Consider the following 21,020-nt stretch of genomic DNA (forward strand, 5'->3'; position numbering starts at 1 on the left):
AGAAGCAGCTTGACCAATATAATGTATAACGTATCTGTTTGAAATGGTAACGTATCTGTTTAAGTTTTGAATGGGAGTATCGGCTGAAAAAGTGACATATACACTAGTGTAAAAAAAAATGACAGTACAAGTTAAAGCCGCTTGATGTTTTATTACGTCTGGAGCTTTTGTGAAACTGTTTTCAATAAAAAAAAAAAAAGTTTGTTATAAAGTTACTTGTTCAAATTGTGTGAACAGATACATTACAAGAACAAATCATGTTCTTGTTTTAATGCAACACATCATAAATGATTTATTTCGTCTCAAATATAAAACAAATAGAAGTTAATCAAAATAAGTACAAATAACACATCCTTTCAATTGAATTACTGTAAAATTTGATTTGTATTTCTGGCTAACAAGGTAATATTTACGTCACAATATGATACTCAATTTTAAAGAGATACAGGCGAGGTAGTATCTTTGTTGTGTTGCTGAAAAACGAATGTTTTTTTCTCTCTATAACTAAACCCATGAATATTATGCAAAAGTTTTTAGTTCAAAGAATGAAATAAATCATTTTGAACACATTGGTTTTAAATGATTTTCGTTCGGGACAAAATGACTATTTTAATAAACGATCAGAAAAACGTGTTAGCATTTGCAGCAGAAATGTGTTTTTATGACCCAGTCTATCTTGAAATCGCGATTATGGTCAACATGAAGAAAAACATTTTGTTTTGAAAAAGTACTTGATCACGTATCTGTTACACTGACAAATGACCTATTGGGAACGGACACTTCTGTTGCCAAAACGGGTGTATAGTAAACAGAACCCTTTCGGTTTAATGTCCTACATAAGTTACTCTTTGGAGAAAAGATAACAAAATGTTCGCAATGCAAGTTCATTCGGGTTTACATACATACACTATATTTATGCTATTGATTCTGAGCACGCCTAATCTCCCCCATGGACATTTTGAAAAGTTGGCAAATGGCAGCATGATTTTTTATCTCATCATCCAAATATTCTATACTTTTTATTTATAAGCGAATATGGTCAGGTATCTCACAGAATATCTTTGCATACACTTTGATTAATACTTAAATCAGAATCTTAAATGAAATAAATATGAAAAGCATAATAATGATGACTGAATTTCCAAGAGAGAGGCCCTGCTTAATCCCTTTTCTCTATAGTGATTACATATAAAGTATTAATTTATTTTTAGGCTATCACTTCCTGTAATTGTCTTGATATGCAGCAAGCATACGTACATGTTTATTTCCTAATATTTACTGATGCAATTGACATACATTATTTCAGTGCTTTAGGTGTGTAAATCAGGCACGGATGAAATAAATATAGAGATCTCGAGAGTCTCAAACTGTATTATAAATAATTAATTAGGTATGTATTCATTACAGAACATTGTAAGCATAAAGTTCCAATATTGTTATTTATATATAATACAGTAAAAAAGAGTTATAAAGGATGTTATACAGATAAACAATTATACAATCTCAACAGCAATTCTTTTCTCTACGATATCTCTGGTGGGATTTCAAGTTACATGCATTTTTAAACCCCTTACCACAAACATCACATGTGTAGGGCTTCTCTCCTGTATATGTCCTGATGTGTGTCTGTATGCTAGAGGCCACACTAAACCCCTTACCACAGACATCACATTTGTAAGGCTTCTCTCCTGTATGTGTCTTGATGTGTGACTGTAGGTAAGGTGCCTGACTAAACCCCTTACCACAGACATCACATTTGTAGGGCTTCTCTCCTGTATGTGTCCTGAGGTGTGACTGTAAGTTACATGCCATACTAAACCCCTTACCACACACATCACATTTGTAAGGTTTCTCTCCTGTATGTGTCTTGATGTGTGACTGTAGGTAAGGTGCCTGACCAAACCCCTTACCACACACATCACATGTGTAAGGTTTCTCTCCTGTATGTGGCGTGAGGTGTGACTGTAGGTTAGATGCCACACTAAACCCCTTACCACAGACATCACATTTGTAGGGCTTCTCTCCTGTATGTGTCTTGATGTGTGACTGTAGGTGAGGTGCCTGACTAAACCCCTTACCACACACATCACATTTGTAAGGTTTCTCTCCTGTATGTGTCCTGAGGTGTGACTGTAGGTTAGATGCCACACTAAACCCCTTACCACAGACATCACATGTGTAGGGTTTCTCTCCTGTATGTGTCCTGAGGTGTGACTGTAGGATGTCTGTCCAACTAAACCCCTTACCACAGACATCACATTGGTATGGCTTCTCTCCTGTATGTGTCCTGATGTGTGTCTGTAGGCTTGATGTTACACTTAACCACTTACCACAGACATCACCTTTGTAGGGCTTCTCTCCTGTATGTGTCCTGAGGTGTGACTGTAGGTTAGATGCCACACTAAACCCCTTACCACAGACATCACATGTGTAGGGTTTCTCTCCTGTATGTGTCCTGAGGTGTGACTGTAGGTTAGATGCCATACTAAACCCCTTACCACAGACATCACATTTGTAAGGTTTCTCTCCTGTATGTGTCCTGATGTGTTTCTGTAGACTACATGCCACACTAAAACCGTTACCACAGACTTCACATTTGTAGGGCTTCTCTCCTGTATGTGTCCTGATGTGTTTCTGTAGACTACCTGCCTCACTAAACCCCTTATCACACACATCACATTTGTATGGCTTCTCTCCTGTATGTGTCCTGATGTGTGTCTGTAGGTGATGCGCCACACTAAACCCCTTACCACAGATCTTACATTTGTATGGCTTCTCTCCTGTATGTGTCCTGAGGTGTTTCTGTTGGCTAGATGCCTGACTAAACCTCTTATCACAAACATCACATTTGTAGGGCTTCTCTCCTGTATGTGTCCTGAGGTGTTTCTGTAGGATATCTGCCCGACTCAACCCCTTACCACAGACATCACATGTGTAGGGCTTCTCTCCTGTATGTGCCCTAAGGTGTGACTGTAGGTGATGTGCCAAACTAAACCTCTTGCCACAGACATCACATTTGTAGGCCTTCTCTCCTGTATGTGTCCTGAGGTGTGACTGTAGGTTGGATGCCACACTAAACCCCTTACCACAGACATCACATGTATAGGGCTTCCCTCCTGTATGTGTCCTGAGGTGTGAACGTAGGTTAGATGCCACACTAAACCCCTTACCACAGACATCACATTTGAAGGGCTTCTCTCCTGTATGTGTCCTGAGGTGTTTCTGTAGACTACATGCCACACTAAACCCCTAACCACAGACTTCACATTTGTAGGGCTTCTCTCCTGTATGTGTCCTGAGGTGTGACTGTAGGTGAGGTACCCGACTAAACCCCTTACCACAGACATCACATTTGTATAAATGTTCTGTTCCCTTGCTTGAGATATTCCTTCGACAATTTGTGTAGTTACTCTGTCTCCCATCCATATTGACATTTTCATTCATTTTCTTTTTGAATTGTCCATTTTTTATGCTTTTTTGACATTCATTCTTAAACAGCAAGACTTTTTTGGTATGCAATATAAATTCCTTTCTATCATTATCTCTCTTCACTTTCTCCAACATTTTCCAGGCTAGGTCAATAGTGAACCGAGAGACTCCATGCTTTTTTTTTGCTGTGTCCAAGTACGCCAACTTCAGAACTGAAACAACTTCAACAAAAGGGACACCTGAACATTTCTGGGGGGAAAAAAGAGTGAGAACTATTTGATAACCTTTTTAACATGAATTGCATTTCAAATACCTGCATTCTACCAAAATCACACTTTGCAGACACATCAACTATGACAATTCACAAACCAGGAAAAAGACTATATAAAAGGCGAGTTAAATTTAATCTGTATAAAGACCCTTTTTGTTTATATGCTGTGAATGGCAGCACATCAACATGCAAGTTGTTACTTAGTTTCATGATGCCAGGGTCATTTAAAAGTTTTGAAAATTACTGTCAAAATGTGATTTCTCAGATCCTATCCATGTTTAAACCCAGTTTTCATGAAATATTTGAATCATCAAATAAATTTCAAAATATTTTTCTATCTTACTGGTTCTATTAACAGTGAATGGTTTCAGTTCCGTTGAGTCCTCCCCTCTTCTGATGCCAAGCTCCTCGCTGTAGTCCTCTCCTTACCACACGAGCAGCTCAGTATCTGGGTTGATATCCTTGTGTGTCCTGTTGTATATTTGGCCCCTGTGTTGAGGCCGTCATGTTCTGCTCATCTCCATTCCTCGCACAATTTACATATCTCATCCAACTAGCTTGGTTTTATCAAAGGCATCGATGAAAAAGCTTGGTTTGCCATTCTCATAAATCTGGAAGAAAAAGATGTATTGTAAGACCATGCAGATTGATCCATCTGTTGACAGGAAAATATTGTTTACATCAATGCAAGTGTGAACATTTCATTTTACACCATGGAATGAAAAGTTTCTTGATACTTATTAACAAATGTACATCCATTTCTTTTCAAGCATTTTTTTAGTTTATAAAGAATCCTCATCAGTTTCAGGCTATCAGATATAAGCAAAAAGATATTTGACCTTATGAAAGTCAGGGACATAATAACGGGGTATAGCGGATCAGATTAAGTACAATAGGAACAAGATCTTACCAACAAACAGTATGAACTAGCTGGGGTGGGGATAGGTAGTCAACCATCATAAAATCTATGCAAGTTTGATTTCTTTCACTTGTTTTATCTTATCTGTTGGACTGATAGTCTTGCCAATATCATGTGGTAACTTAAATTTGGATTAAAACTTCATGACCATTTAAACTTTAGTTGCCATTTGCCCTCTGTTCAAAAAACTGGTAGCCATATTCACTTTTGATCAAGCAGTTTAGAGCAAAGAAAATGGCAATAACAAATCTGAATTAAAGATACCTGCCTGGTAGCAATCTTGTTTTTCTGATTTTTAAATGACAAAATCAAATTTGGCAGCCATCATGTTCCTCCAATTGGTCTCAATACTAATACTGCACAATTGAGAGGATTATCAATAGTGATACAAATCCCCTCGCATTCACATATTGTGACATATGTAAGAGACTAGAAAATGTCTGTAAGACATAAATGCCCCCGCTGCCATGTGAAATTGGGGTGTGGATCTCAACCTTTTCAAAGTTATGACCCAGGGGTTAAATCTGCAAGGGTGAGGCAGAACCTGGGGTCAATTCCAATATCATGACTGCATTCGTCTCTTTATGCCCAACAATGGTGTATATAGTTTTGGGGTGAGGATCTTAACCATTTCGAATTTATGACCCAGGGGTCAAGTCTCTAAGGGTGGGACAGTCCCCAAGGCCATCCTGGAAGCATATGTGCATTCATCTCTTTATACTCAGCAATTGTATATATGGTTATAGGGTAGGGATCTCAACTGTTTCCAAGCTGTGGGGGTTGTCAGCCACACCATTTGTACACTTTTGAATCCCTGCCTCCCATATATGCTTTTGATTAAATATGATTGATATCCAGTGCATAGCTCTACAGAAGAAGTCGTTTGGGGGGGGATAATGAAATCTATAATTAAGGTAACGGTAACAAGGTAACCGAGTCTTATTAAGATTTATTTTATTTTTGTACCATAATCCCCATTTTGGTCCCACCTTTTTTCTCTTATTATCTAATTGTCATCTGGTATCATAATCGCTCCAACCACGTTTGAATATTCTGCTGAAAATGGACAAAATATACCCAAAAGTGTTATTTCCATATATAAACTACATGTATAGTAAATGTTACCCCCTCCCCAAAGGAGAGCGGATGGCCCGAGGAATAATAAAATTTACAATTTAAACAAAGCACCTTAAGACCCCTCCATCTATGAAGAGTATTTGATTCTACCATATCTGGATCTTGAAAAGAAGATTTTTGAAATATTGGTTAATTTTCCCTTTGGAGCCCCACTCACGCCCCTGGGGGTTGGGGCAGGAATCCCAATTTTACAATTTGATACCATCTTTAAGCCTCGAGTATAAGGTTATAAGTTGGGGATATCAGCCATTTCAAATTGAAGTTACTGTTCCTATTTTAACAAAAAATGTCAACTTCCGGTTTTCGGTAGGGGTCAAAGTTGAAATGCACTACATTGGGTAACAAACTTTAACAAGAGGCCCATGGGCCTTAACGGTCACCTGAGTACTACAGTATTTATTTTTGTTGTTGAAATATGTACCAATTTGTTAAGTATAACGTTAACTTATGTTTGTCAGGACCATGAGCTGATCATTCCTAGACCGAGTTTCAGTTAAATCAGCCTATTAAAAATGTTTTTAAGATTGAAATAGTTATTTTCAAAATAGAGGCCATGGCAGCCAAATTGTATTCCTGATCGACCGGAAAAATAACAACACCTTGTCAGGACCATGAGTCGATCATTCCTACAAAGTTTCAGTTCAATCGGTTTAGCAGAACTTTACTTTAAGTTTGAAATAGTTTTTCAAAATGGCGGCCATATTGAATTTCTGATTGACCCAAAAAATAACAACACTTTGTCAGGACCATGGGTCGATCATTCCTATTAAGTTTTAGTTCAATCGGCCCAGTAGAACTTGACTTTAAGTTTGAAATAGTTTTTAAAAATGGCGGCCTTATTGGATTTCTGATTGACCCGAAAAGTAACAACACTTTGTCAGGACTATGAGTCGATAATTCCTACAAAGTTTCAGTTTAATCGGCCAATTGAACTTCATTTCATCTTTTGTAATAGTTTTTCAAAATTTTATTTTGGGCAAGTAAAAAATTTGAAACACAAATGACATATTGGTGGCCCAAATAATTTTGTGAAGAAAAATTTCCACAGCATTTAACACAATGCTTCAGCACATTTAAATTACATATGACATGGCAATGTTTGCAAGATGTAAAACACAATAAAACAATTTTTTTTTATTCATTCAGGTCTTAAGTAAGCCTTTTTCCCAAAGAAATACATAAAACTTGCACAACGAAGAAGACACCCTGTGGAAGGGACTATAATTTCTTTCATTCATAACATTTTTGGACAGTCGCATAAACTATTTTTGTTGGGCGAGAGACTACCACACTTTTGACAACTTTTGGTCGCCCGAGCAGGACACTAATCGCCATTGGCGAGCGAGCGACTGTCCATTTCAGGCAATGCTGCACTAAAAGGGAACAAGGGGAACCTACATATAAAATTTGAGAAACAGCCATAACAAACTTTCACTGTCAAAATCCAAGATGACTGCCTGTCGGCCATGTTGTTTATCTGATCAGTCTCAATAGTACCCCTGCACAACAAGGGGCCAAGGGGAACCTACGTATAAAATTTAAGAAAGATCCCTCTTGTACTTCCCGAGAAATAGCGGTAACAAACCTTCACTATCAAAATCCAAGATGGCTGCTTGTCGGCCATGTTGTTTATCTGATCAGTCTCAAAAGTTGCCCTGCACAGCTAGGGACCAAGGGGAACATATAAAATGTGAGAAAGATCCCTTCTGCACTTCTTGAAAAATACCGATAACAAGAATTGTTTACGGACGGACGACGGACCACGGACGCAGAGTGATTTGAATAGCCTACAACCAGATGATGGTGGGCTAAAAAATATGGCTCTTCACGTGATGCCCCTTTAAACAGAACCTTTTACTTTTTTCAACTCATTTTCAGGGCTTTACCTTTGTTTTCTTTCCCTGTTAAAAGGGAGATAGATATAATTTCTTAAGGTGGGTCCATCCTTCTCTTTATCGCCACTGCGCACGAAGCTGCACATGTTGGCTATATTTCGGATTAATTTACGGTAACCTAACGACACCACACTTTGATTTAGAAAGTGCCATTAACAATTATTAACAATAACTAAGAACGTCAAAGAAAAATAAAAGTATCTAGTGCAAACATTTTTTTATATTTAAATAAGGCCAAAAAAAAAAGAGTCTTTTTTAGGGTCGCAAAGGCAAAAAACCAAGGGTAGGGAGGTCGATTTTTTGCTTATTTTTTTTTTTGTATATTTTTGTGTACAGTGTGGTCATGTGATTATGACCCTACTATTGTATGTAAAACAAAGAATTACATAAACAAGGTGGGGTTTTTTGGTTCCTCAAAAAGTTTTGGGTCGGGGGTAAAAAGCCAGGGTCGGTCAGAAACCCTAAACAGACAAAAAATTGTTTTTGGCCTAACCGTATTTATTGTGATATTGAACTCCCGTAAATAAGAACGGAACGGAAGTTTATCATCACAGCTGATGACTGACAGTTGCTGAGGATGAAGCCTGAAAGTGAAAGAATGTGTGCTTTCCATTAATATTGCTCACTTATCAACTTGTTAAATATAACAAACGATACTCAAGAGTTTCACATCATCACTTGAACGAAATAGGTCATTACGTACAATGGAAGAATTGTGACCATTATACCAATCACACTGACGACGGCGCTTCGCTAGGTCTTGACGTTGAAAATTTCATTCGAAGCATTGCAGCTATTCTGTCTCGACTGTTGACATGGATTTTGTTCAGAAATAAGTAATAATGGCAGTGTAAACAGCTTCAAGTGATACTAAAGAGCGTATGAAAACTGCAACTGAAAATAAATGTCTCCGAGTCATCATCAATGTCCCCAGGGACCCATATCGAACCGAAGCATTCAGACATGAGCAGACGAGTTTCTACAATGAGGTAAATATATAGTGTCATATTCAAAACAGTGCACAGGCGTTTGTGTAATTGTCAGTTTGTTAACTTTCTTATCACACTCTCAGCAAAGGCAGGGATATGATACCAACCCAATTTACCAATGCTCTGATCAGGTACTAACAAGAGCCATGACCAGCTTTCTAGATTCAGGAAAAGCAGCACTTGTTAAGAATAAGAAATACATCACAGGTAATTACCCTTCATTTTTTTTTTTCAAATATTTCCCAAGGCCTGCTCCTTATAGGAAAGATGTATATAATAAACATACATTTTGTTCATGTGTTGTAGGTTAATTCAGCTTACAGTGCATTTCATGACTCTTTTCCTCTGTACATGTAATCTCTGTTTTAGGGAGTGAAATTTGGTTAAGAATATATCTTATCAGGTTGCATTTCAACTCAAAACATCAAAGGATCCAATTTCATTGAAATATTTTAAAATAAGTAAACAAATCACTTTGTTTTTTATTGTATTTGTATTGTATTGTGTACAGTGTATCAAATGAGATTAAATTAAATTCATATCTGAACAAATTCGAGTAAATTTTTAAAAGATGCATAATTTGTTTTCTATCATTGCAGGAAGTAAGGACAGAAACTAAAATGCAATGGGCCAAACCTGGATATATATCAAATCATAGAAAATACTCATCGCTATATAACTGTATCTGGTGACCATGTTAACCCTGTGTTAGGCTTGTAAAGTTATGTCTGTTTACTGGATAGACTTTAGCATACTATATTGTTGTCGGGCACATACATGTTCTCACCTTTCACAATTCACGATATATATATATTGAAATCATACAGGCAACTTTGAAGTACAAATCATTCATAAAAATACGCTTTTAATGGATAAAACAAAAATTAATTGGTATTTTTTTTACATACTGTCGATAACTACCTCCGATCCTCAAATTGCGGCAGTTATCGACAAGCCTATTTCCGACCTTAACAATACCCCGGATGTAGATAATACGCTGACAAACGTTGCAGACGCTTCATGAGTGAAGTTGGATTACACCATTATGTGACAAATATTTCAGAAAAAAATGTTATCAAAATTCGAAGTGCCAAATATGTCTTATCGGGGCCCGTAAGGGAGGTTTAAAAACAGGATCGATTCTTCTCTTTGGAAAAAAAAAGTTCAGAAAATTTGTTTATTCCGAGGGATTCCGAAAAATGTAAGTGTATAGATAAACGGTTCGTAATCGATCTAAAACGAGATGAATAGAACCGGGGGTCGATAATACCCCCCTGTCGATAACACCCTCCGTTGCTCTAGTCATAATTTCTCTAAAGCAGCGATTTTTTTTCATTTTCATATGTTTTTCCTGATACACCGCGGTCCATGTTGGGGAAATGGTGAAAATACATTATTTTTTAATAAATTTCTCAGGGTGAGGGGGTTTCTTGAAGCCAAAAAAAACCCTCTGGATCCGCCACTGAACTTATTGTGTCACATCAACATGCGGCTTGCCCAAGGCTAAGATAAAGTTGAGAAACTTCTGTTGAAAAACCCACAGGTAATAGACACAACATATCCTATGCCTATATTCTAATATGTAATTACTAATTACATATTAGAATATAGGCATAGGATATGTTGTGTCTATTACCTGTGGAAAAACCCAGGCTGAGTTTGGCGGTTTAAAACATTCCGACATAAAACTTCTTTGTATTAAATACTGTACACCGTTTGTATATATACTTACAATAATCTTGTAAAACAAATATCAAGCTGATGTCAACCAGGATGGGTAACTATAATAGTTTTTTCTTGACAGGCCGACTCACAATCTCCCGACCGTATCCAATCCACTACACAGAATATTGAAGGCGGGAAAATTAAAAAAGGCCCGTATGAAAAATACGGCGCGTTCGATTTAACAACAACAACCACAAGTTAACAACCTCTGTAACATAGATATACGATATTATACAGTTATTGTATGGGCGTGAGGGAAATAGCACTTTTATTGTCCCCCGAGGCATTCAAATTTATGGCATAATAACTTGAATTATTATACCTTTCTTATTACAGGTTAAGGAGGCAGTACCCAAATCGGATCACTTTTTGCAAAAATACATGTACTTATAAATAAATAAATGTGTCAACAAATCAGTTATAACAATGATGTAGTCTTAGAATAGATAGCCATGCACGTACCATTTTTTGTCTACATATGATTAGTTTTTAAGTTCAAATAGCACAAGAAAACGTAATTCAAACTCAAATGTCATTGTTTTTATCTCATATTTTTTAAAAATGGCGCATCTATAGGAATAAATTCACACTCAAGTCAGTGAAGGCAAATTCGTTACATTAGTAAGGGTTTCTGTAAATAATTCGACCAAATAGGCATGTATCAAAATGCCGACGAGCAGTTTCGCCACCTTCAAACATTTAACTAATTTACAAGTAATCTAAGAGTTTAAATGTAAAAAAAATATGTTTATGTTACACAAGCTGTACTGATACGAACAGCTCCAAATGTGTGTGTGTAACAATGATTAACATTGAAATACATGGCATTTCTTAGTTTTGATAGTTAGTTTTCGGTAACTTGAAGAAACTGATTAATGTTGTTTAAGAAAGATGACGGGTATCGGCTGAGATGATGTCAATTTACTAACATGAATTGATACGCAATAAAGACTCAGTCCTTAACAAATATAAACTTCCAAATCGCTGCCCAATATTATATTTTTCATCGGGTCAGGATGAGAGGGTCCATGGCTTTGAACGATGGTGACGTTATTTACGTCACATCTTATGTATTATGACGTCATATGGCATTTTCGTCACAGGGTGGCGAATTTGGGTGCATGGTGAATTTGCCTGCACTAACGTTATGGAAATACTTTTTGTCATATGAATTCTAAAGGTCATCTTAAAATGTTAATATGCTGACAAAAAAAAATCATTTGAAGCAAAATTCAATTCTTGATCCGATTTGGGTCCCGATATTCGCAAAAACCGGAGACGCTGTTTGTTTGACTTCAGACCGTTCTATAAATATCTCAAATGAGCCCCGGGTGCTATTTCGTTTGTAAGAACACCCATCGATATTCCTTTGATACAACCATAAATGAATATAATTCCTCCTCAGATATTTCAATGATTTAATAAAATGATGGTTTGGTGATCCGATTTGGGTACTGTCACCTTATGTAAAAGTAGAAATAGAAATGCTATTCAAAATAACCTCTTTCAAGTGACTATTTACCAGGTAAATAGTCATTAGAGCTATTTACCCGGTATGAGCTATTTAACCTGCATTCACATTTTCGCGGAATTTTTGGCTTCTGTCATGTTCCTTCGGAACATCTCTACTTACATCACATACAATAATAAGATAAAGTCCGTTTACATGCATCTTTACAAAAGAAATGGAATAATTTTGTTGTTGGTATAATAAAACAGTTATTTGATGGGTATTTCGGGATTAAGTAGTAAGGCTTCGTCTAGGGGAATTTTTAAAAGCTGAAAATGATACATCGTGCCTGATATCTAAGGGTAATTGATTCCACTGCCTTATTATAGAGGGGGAAAACGATAGATTAAATTATTCTAGTCTGTTATTAGGCAAATTATAGTTTGATGTATTGCGAAGATAGTGCTGAGAAATATTAGTAATAATAGGAGGGAGTAGGGTGTTTAGATAGTTAGCAGTAAAATTATTGTGTATCTTAAAGAACAATTGAAGTTTTCGACGAGAGCGTCGCTGGGATAAAGGTTCCCATCCCGTTTCATTATAAAGAGATTGTCTGCTGGTATAAGAAGGTAAACCAGTGGCTATACGGCCAGCTTCAAGTTGTAATTTTTCTAACCTTTCTGCATCAGCAACGGAACAACCGTCCCAGAGTTCACAGCAATATTCTAAAACCGGAAGAATAAAGGATCTATATATTCTATTTAATGTACGTCTAGTAAGGATATATTTCAATTTACGAGGGTCACCTAATTGTTTCGCTATACAGTTTTACTAATTTGTTCTATGTGATAGCTCCACCTGCAATTTGAGTCGATGAATCCTCCTAGATGCTTATGGTTGTCTACAAATTCAATACTTACATCATTAAAACTTATTTCAATTATGTGATCCAGTTCAGTGTTAGAAAAAAGCATTGCCTCTGTTTTTGCAGGATTGAACTTAACCAACCACTTATCAGCTAAAGATTGAATATTTAAAAGATCATTGTTAATTTTCTGTTCAAGTACCTACTGACATCATCCGCAAAAAGTTTCGATAGGCTCTCTATTTTGTCCGTTATATCATTAATATATATAATGAACAAAGAGGACCAAGAACTGAGCCGTGTGGCACCCCAGCGTTTGTAGATTTTACAATAGATTTGCTACATCCAAAAAATATGTTTAAATAAAAATCGCGGTCTATGTCGATAGTGTCAGCTAAAGTGTGAATACGCGTGTCCGACAGAAAATTAGGGTCAAAGAGTGTGCAGCGCGTGCGTCCAATTTTTGTCGGTCTGTCTATTACATTAGTGAAGTGGAAGCGGTTCATAATATACATAAGAGAATGATTATTATCTACTGTTAGAAGGTCGACATTTATATCGCCAACTATTACAACAAATGAAGTTTCATTTAAGGCTGTTTCCACAGAAAATTGAAAAGAATTACAGAAAGCTTGTGTACAGTTCGGAGCGGAGGCCTATACACGGTGCAAAGTAGATATTTCTTGTTTGGAAACTTGATCTCAGTCCACACAACACAAGTCTACGACGTGTGCATAGGAGGCTGGAAGTGCAAACATTTATCCGAATAGAATAGCTGTATTTACTTAGATAAACTGTGGGTAAAAACAGGAATGCATGCACCGTTGGAGGCCATCTGTGATATGACGTCACAATTTCATTTCGATTTAGACATGACAATCTACTCGGAACTACCGAGAAAATATTATCACAGCAGTAAAAATATCATACTGATTCTACACTGAGTAGGCAATAAAATAATGAATATCCGAAGGGTAAAAGTACAAATTTTAATCTTGAAATGTATTAAACACAACATCTTTTACTGGTACAATTTCACCCAGTACGTCACTCTATTACGTCATGTCGTGGCAATCACTGAAGGCTCAGCCAATCACTGCAGTCCCAGTCTTGTTGTTACTGTGAACAACAAAGAGTAAAATTCAAACAATTTCAGAGGACAAAGCCAAAACAATATTTTCCTTAGTTTCAAGTTACAAACATTGGTCTTATAGCAGAATTGTATTACCCTGCAGAGCTGAACAAGCGGTAAAGATCATCTTACTTTGATGGACTTGTATAGAGGAATGGCGGAATGATATCTAGATAATAACCGTTTGGTACTGGGCAATACGCTGTTAAAATTACACTCTTGAAAACCGCCACAGTTGAAGATATTACTTATAGTTTCTCACGTATGTAGTGTTAGTAACGGTTTCTCACAGGATTTGGTTTGGTTTGGTATAATTTTGTTTAACGTCCTATTAACAGTTGAGGTCATTTAAGGACGTGCCTCCATGTGTGTTGTGTATGCGTGCTTGCGTGTGTGTATGCAGGAGACAGGGTATGTTGTTGTGCTTGCCTCCTTGATAACGCAGATCTGATGCCTACTTTATAGTGCTATCTCACTGAAATGCCATGCCGAATGCACCTAGCACATCATTCTGCCCGGTCACATTATACTGACAACGGGTGAACCAGTTGTTGCCATTCCCCTAAAAGCTGAACGTTACGCAGGGAATAACAACTACCATTTTTAAGGACTTTGGTATGTCCCGGCCCGGGGACAGAACCCATTGCCTTCCTCACCTGAGCGAACGCTCAACATTAAGGCCAAAAGTGAGGTGTTGCCAAGCAAGGCGCTAGGGAAATAAAGGTAGTTAGAAGTAGAAAGAAAGATTAAGATCCCATATAATGCAATTGGCGCAGCAGATTTATTTTGGTCGCCTTTGTGTTCCCTAATAGAGGACACCAAGGCATACGCAAATCCCCAATTCTGCAGGGGGGTCCCACATTTGTCGCCCCTACAATACATGCATTGAGTAACAGCAGGTGTATTTTTTCCGATCCCCCACCTGGAGGGGTTTAGAAGTAAAAGATAGGGTTTCTTAAGGACATCATACATGAACTAGAGCCTCTGACAGATGGAATAATTACTGTGATTTCTCTCGGTAGTATTAGTTACATTTTTTTGCGGATATGAGTTAAGTGGTAGTTTATTTAATTTTGTCAAATATGTATCCGTAAATTACATTTTTTCACATATTTAGCAGCTACAGTTTCCCACAGCTATAATAATTAAACGTACTTCAGATTGCTTACGTTTCTCCCGGATTTACTCACGGCATTTACAGATGAAGAAGTTAATTACTGTTTCTCACAATTATCGTACGTTATGTTACTTCCTGATTTTCAGAAACGTTGTAGTTACTTACTGTTTCTCACAAATGTAGTAGTAGTTTCCGATTGGTGGAGCGTGGTGACTGTGAGGCTGATGGACGGTTTCACAGTGCTCGTCCGTCCACAGCAGGTCCATCCCGTCCCACCTCATACCTATGCAGTTTTCCCCAATTGTACCGTTAGGTTGACCCGGAGCCCACCTCGTGAACGGTCCTACGTGCGTTCCCGTCTCCAGCCAGCGATATTGACCCTCGAAAGTGTAGTCAGTCCCTCCGATAAACCATACATTAGCACGGTAGTCTGGTCAAACAGGAACAAACCATTAACGTAAGATTCAAAAGTAAACGACGTTAAAACAACGACGAGCAGTGGTTAAATATAGCAATAGATAAAGCCAGTTCTCTTGAAAAAAATAACGTCATGGTATGAATTATTAATTTTGTATCCGACGTTGTTTTCTGACGTCGCTGTAATAATTTGAACCCTACAAATAGCATTCGCTGTTTTCTGGCGTCACTGTAATAAATTGTACTCTACGAATATCATTCGCTGTTTTCTGGCGTCACTGTAATAATTTGAACTCGACAAATATTTAAAGTCACTGTAATAATTTGTACCCTTCAAATATCATTCGCTGTTTTCGGGCGTCACTGTGATAATGTGTACCCTACAAATATCATTCGCTGTTTTCTGGCGTCAATGTGATAATGTGTACCCTACAAATATCATTCGCTGTTTTATGGCGTCACTGTAATAATTTGTACCCTACAAATATCATTCGCTGTTTTCTGGCGTCACTGTGATAATGTGTACCCTATGGATATCATTCGCTGTTTTCTGGCGTCACTGTAATAATTTGTACCCTAGGAATGTCATTCGCTGTTTTCTGACGTCACTGTTATAATGTGTACCCTACAAATATCATTCGCTGTTTTCTGACGTCACTATATTAATTTGTACCCTACAAATATAATTCGCTGTTTTCTGACGTCACTGTAATAATTACCATATGAATGTCATTCGCTGTTTTCTGACGTCACTGTTATAATGTGTACCATTCCAATATAATTGGCTGTTTTCTGACGTCACTGTAATAATTTGTACCATACCAATATAATTGGCTGTTTTCTGACGTCACTGTAATAATTTGTACCATACCAATATAATTGGCTGTTTTCTGACGTCACTGTAATAATTTGTACCCTATGAATGTCATTCGCTGTTTCCTGACGTCACTGTTATAATGTGTACCATACCAATATAATAGGCTGTTTTCTGACGTCACTGTAATAATTTGTACCCTATGAATGTTATTCGCTGTTTTCTGACGTCACTGTAATAATTTGTACCCGACGTACTACCGTAATCTGTTTCCTGACGTCACTGTTATAATGTGTACTCTATGAATATCATTCGCTGTTTTCTGACGTCACAGTTATAATTTGTACTCTGCGTATATCCTTAGTTGTTTTAAAGTCAGAAATGGCTTCCTTCTAAAGGGGACGAATTTAGAACTGGCCGTTTGGAAAATGGTAGAAATGTGATCAATGGACAGACGTGCCACTATAGGATACTGTAGGTTTGCTGACGGGATACTGACTATGACTTTTAATAACTTATAACGGAAGGCGAGAGTACGTACTTCTTAGGACGTTGAGGATGACTGTCAAAAAATCGTGTTTGTCCTCATTATCGTCGGTTGCTAGGTAACCTCCCATGGATCTACAATGGGCCTGAAAACGAAAAAAAAGCATTTCAATAAGTAGACGTGTGATGAAACTAACAGATTGATATTCAGTTGTGTAGGTATGGCGCACCAAACGTTGTAACATTTGATAATCTAATGTTTTGTGTTTCAAATATTTTATTATAATACTTATGATTAATGTTAAAAAACATTGACATGTAACATATATTCATTACTTTTTCTTAGTGTTGATAAAGGAAATCAAAAGAGTGGAATTACTGTATTTCCAATATAGCACATGTAAATATTATGTATTTAGGTAAAAGATACAGACAGGCAATACGTTTAACACTGTAACTATGGCGAATTATTTGTTTAAGTCCTTTTCAAAAGAAGTGTTCCATAAAATTCACATGTTACTATGCATGGTAGGTCACAATTTGAATGTGGAAAAAAACGGAAGGTTTACGATATGAATAACAAAATTTTAAAAATCTATAAGAAGTTTCATTATATATATTACAAGTTTAACATTGACACGGAATTTAGAATGTAAATCATAAGATTTTCAAACGCTGAAACGTTCGACACGCCCCGTAATAAATACTATACAATGTAACAGATATGGTAACGCAGATCATTTAAGGATAATATTTTAATATTTCAAATGTTTCAATAATAAAACAAAATGAATAGCAAATAAATAAATATAAATAAAACAGTATATAATTATCGTTTTCTATTTCATATCAGTTCGTTAAAATAAAATAAAATAAAGAAATAATATAAAATAAAACTATACATCATTGTCTTTTACATGTCATGTAGGTGTGCTTAAATAAAGTAGATAAATAAACGGAAAACAATAAAACAATGCATCATTGTGTTTTTTTAATTTTGTGTCGGTGTGCGTCAGTCAGTATATATGTTGGTCAGTAGACTTACCTCCGCCTTTGACCACGTGTTGGTGGACGAACTAAACCATAGGCAGTCCTCCTTGAATTCAGCCCAGCCGATATCACATTCTCCAATAACGGAGATCACCCCTGGACAACACAAGTATCGATATCAACACGAACAACCGATAAATGTTCCCAGCTATTGATAAATTGTTACCAAAACATTATTCATGTTTTAACGTTTAATTTCGTTTTTCTGTTATCAGCATTTCATATTAAAACGTAGACGTTGTGTAGCGTTCAATCAAAGCCACATTTTATCATGTTGCATCAAATCAAACTGTGACTATTTTGAATTATGAAGTGGTGTGTTATCTTGATTATGGCATACACACACAAAACACAGGCACATGTAGTTGTTATCTTGTCTTTTAAAAAATGCTCGCAAACGTTTGATCTCAGTAAATGGTTAAGGCACTGGCACCCTTAGGCCAATATTGCTGTTTCTTTAGTACGCCCATATTTATAGCATGCATGTTTATTTGGTAGAGAGTGTCCTTATCAAGCGGCGTAATGGTTATTACTGGGTAAATGGACCATGCTAAGGGAGGCAATACCTTACCCGTATTTATATATCAATCTGACCATATGTGTTACTAAATCTAATCAACCTTAATTAGAGCTAAGGTAATCATACTTGTAACAGTCTGAGGATCTGAGGAGAGCGGGCAGTATTTGGGGGAGAAATGGGGGGTATAAACTGTTATTCAGTCATTCTTACATGTAATTTATTTTTGAATTTTGTTTTAGTTCAACACAATCAAGTAACAAGTAAAACGCTTATTAGTTTGATTAATCCAGGCTAAATCTTCTTCAATAACATTCATCAGTTTGGAAAAATGTAACATCAAAGTTTTATTTTAAAATCAAACAATGTACGCACTAAACGTGCACGGAGTCATACACGGCTTGACAAAGAGTCCAGTCGGTGTTGAAACGTTTCGACACGTTTAATAGTACATTGTTTGTAGTTAAACTATGATATTAAGGTCTAATGGTTTTATTTCAGTGAAGCTTTTTAAAAATATGCCCCAAAAATACAAAAAAAAAATCACGAAAAGCCCTCTGTAATCAAATACTCTAGACACGTTTCATCAAACTGGTGTGAAATGAAAACTCGTTTGACGCCTTATAATATTGTATGATATTCATAAAACAACTCCCACATTCTGAATGCCACAGAGTGATATTTCTGCTTAACGCTATATCTCAATAAGGACCACGTGAATAGTCGACATAAAAGTGACCGACCCACACTCCTTACTTATCCGCTAAATGATAACATTTGCAATTGGAAATCAATCAAAATGGTTCTTTCTGTCTTACCGATGCTGAAAACAGCAACCAGCAGAATTTCCTTGAGATACATTGTCTCGTTCGAGTTGGTAGCTGGTGACCGGCCGCGTTCGGTAGATCTTATCAGAAGGTTCTAACTTTGACACCTGTTCAGGTACGTCCTGTACTAGATAACCACACCAACAGAAACGGGTCAATGCATGGCCTTGTTTACGTAATATAAGAAATAGCAAGTCAATTCCTGACTTCGCAATGATATTTAACGTAACAAAATGGTTGCAGTTGACTCTGCTGCCGGACTAATATGAGACAGGGAAGTTGTTCGGACACGGTCACATGACATACCAGTTTAATTCTGCATTGTCTGTTGCATCCAGGATTTTTATTTGGAATGCAGTGATAAGTTCTTTAGATTCTCATTTCCCTTTTCGTTCTAATCTACACATGGTTCGGGACACTGTTAACCCGCTCTAATCTACACGTGGTTCAGAACACTGTTAACCCGTTCTAATCTACACGTGGTTCAGAACACTGTAGACCCGCTCTAATCTACAAGTGGTTCGGGACACTGTTAACCCGCTCTAATCTACACGTGGTTCAGAACACTGTAGACCCGCTCTAATCTACACATGGTTCGGGACACTGTAGACCCGCTCTAATCTACACATGGGTCGGGACACTGTAGACCCGCTCTTATCTACACGTGGTTCGGAACACTGTAGACCAGCTGTATTCTACACGTGGTTCGGAACACTGTAGACCCGTTCTAATCTACAAGTGGTTCAGAACACTGTAGACCCGTTCTAATCTACACATGGTTCGGGACACTGAAAACCCGCTCTTATCTACACCTGGTTCGGAACACTGTAGACCCGCTCTAATCTCCACGTGGTTTAGAACACTGTAGACCCGCTCTTATCTACATACACGTGGTTCGGGACACTGTTCACCCGCTCTAATCTACACATGGTTCGGGACACTGTAGACCCGCTCTAATCTACACATGGTTCGGGACACTGTAGACCCGCTCTTATCTACACGTGGTTCGGAACACTGTAGACCCGCTGTATTCTACACGTCGTTCGGAACACTGTAGACCCGCTGTATTCTACACATGGTTCGGAACACTGTAGACCCGCTGTATTGTACACGTTGTTCGGAACACTTTATATCTGCTGTATTGTACACGTGGTTCGGAACACTTTATACCTGCTGTATTGTACACGTGGTTCGGAACAATGTAGACTCGCTGTACATATGGTTCAGAACACTGTAGACCCGCTGTATTGTACATGTGGTTCGGAACACTTTAGACCCGCTGTATTTTACACGTGGTTCGGAACACTTTATACCTGCTGTATTGTACACGTGGTTCGGAACACGGTAGACTCGCTGTACAAGTGGTTCGGAACACTGTAGACCCGCTGTATTGTACATGTGGTTCGGAACACGTTAGACCCGCTGTATTGTACACGTGGTTCGGAACACGTTAGACCCGCTGTATTATACACGTGGTTCAGAACACCGTAGACCCGCTCTAATCTACACATGGTTCGGAACACTGTAGACCCGCAGTATTCTACACATGGTTCGGAACACTCTAGACCCGCTGTATTGTACACGTTGTTCGGAACACTTTATATCTGCTGTATTGTACGCGTGGTTCGGAACACTTTATACCTGCTGTATTGTACACGTGGTTCGGAACAATGTAGACTCGCTGTACATATGGTTCAGAACACTGTAGACCCGCTGTATTGTACATGTGGTTCGGAACACTTTAGACCCGCTGTATTTTACACGTGGTTCGGAACACTTTATACCTGCTGTATTGTACACGTGGTTCGGAACACTGTAGACTCGCTGTACATATGGTTCGGAACACTGTAGACCCGCTGTATTGTACATGTGGTTCGGAACACGTTAGACCCGCTGTATTGTACACTTGGTTCGGAACACTTTAGACCCGCTGTATTATACACATGTTCCGGAACACTTTAGACCCGCTGTATTATACAC

General features: G+C 37.6%; 2 protein-coding genes across 2 annotated transcripts; both read right to left on the minus strand.

Moving 5' to 3' along the window:
• Positions 1 to 1,503: 1,503 nt before the first annotated feature.
• On the minus strand, positions 1,504 to 12,789 carry LOC110460603 (zinc finger protein 665-like). The gene is given in 3 exon segments (XM_021513598.1): positions 1,504 to 3,678; positions 7,049 to 7,105; positions 12,721 to 12,789. Coding segments are annotated over 3 exon segments (2,301 nt in total).
• Positions 12,790 to 13,651: 862 nt separating this feature from the next.
• On the minus strand, positions 13,652 to 19,147 carry LOC110460521 (perlucin-like protein). The gene is made up of 5 exons (XM_021513485.1): positions 19,032 to 19,147; positions 17,692 to 17,792; positions 16,702 to 16,792; positions 15,095 to 15,359; positions 13,652 to 13,799 (listed from the first exon to the last, which is right to left on the minus strand). Exons 1-5 carry the CDS (start codon positions 19,072 to 19,074, stop codon positions 13,766 to 13,768), a joined length of 534 nt encoding a protein of 177 aa, XP_021369160.1. The 5' UTR covers positions 19,075 to 19,147; the 3' UTR covers positions 13,652 to 13,765.
• Positions 19,148 to 21,020: the final 1,873 nt, after the last annotated feature.

The sequence above is a fragment of the Mizuhopecten yessoensis genome, unplaced genomic scaffold (assembly GCF_002113885.1).
Source record: "Mizuhopecten yessoensis strain PY_sf001 unplaced genomic scaffold, ASM211388v2 scaffold1379, whole genome shotgun sequence".
Taxonomy (NCBI): domain Eukaryota; kingdom Metazoa; phylum Mollusca; class Bivalvia; order Pectinida; family Pectinidae; genus Mizuhopecten; species Mizuhopecten yessoensis.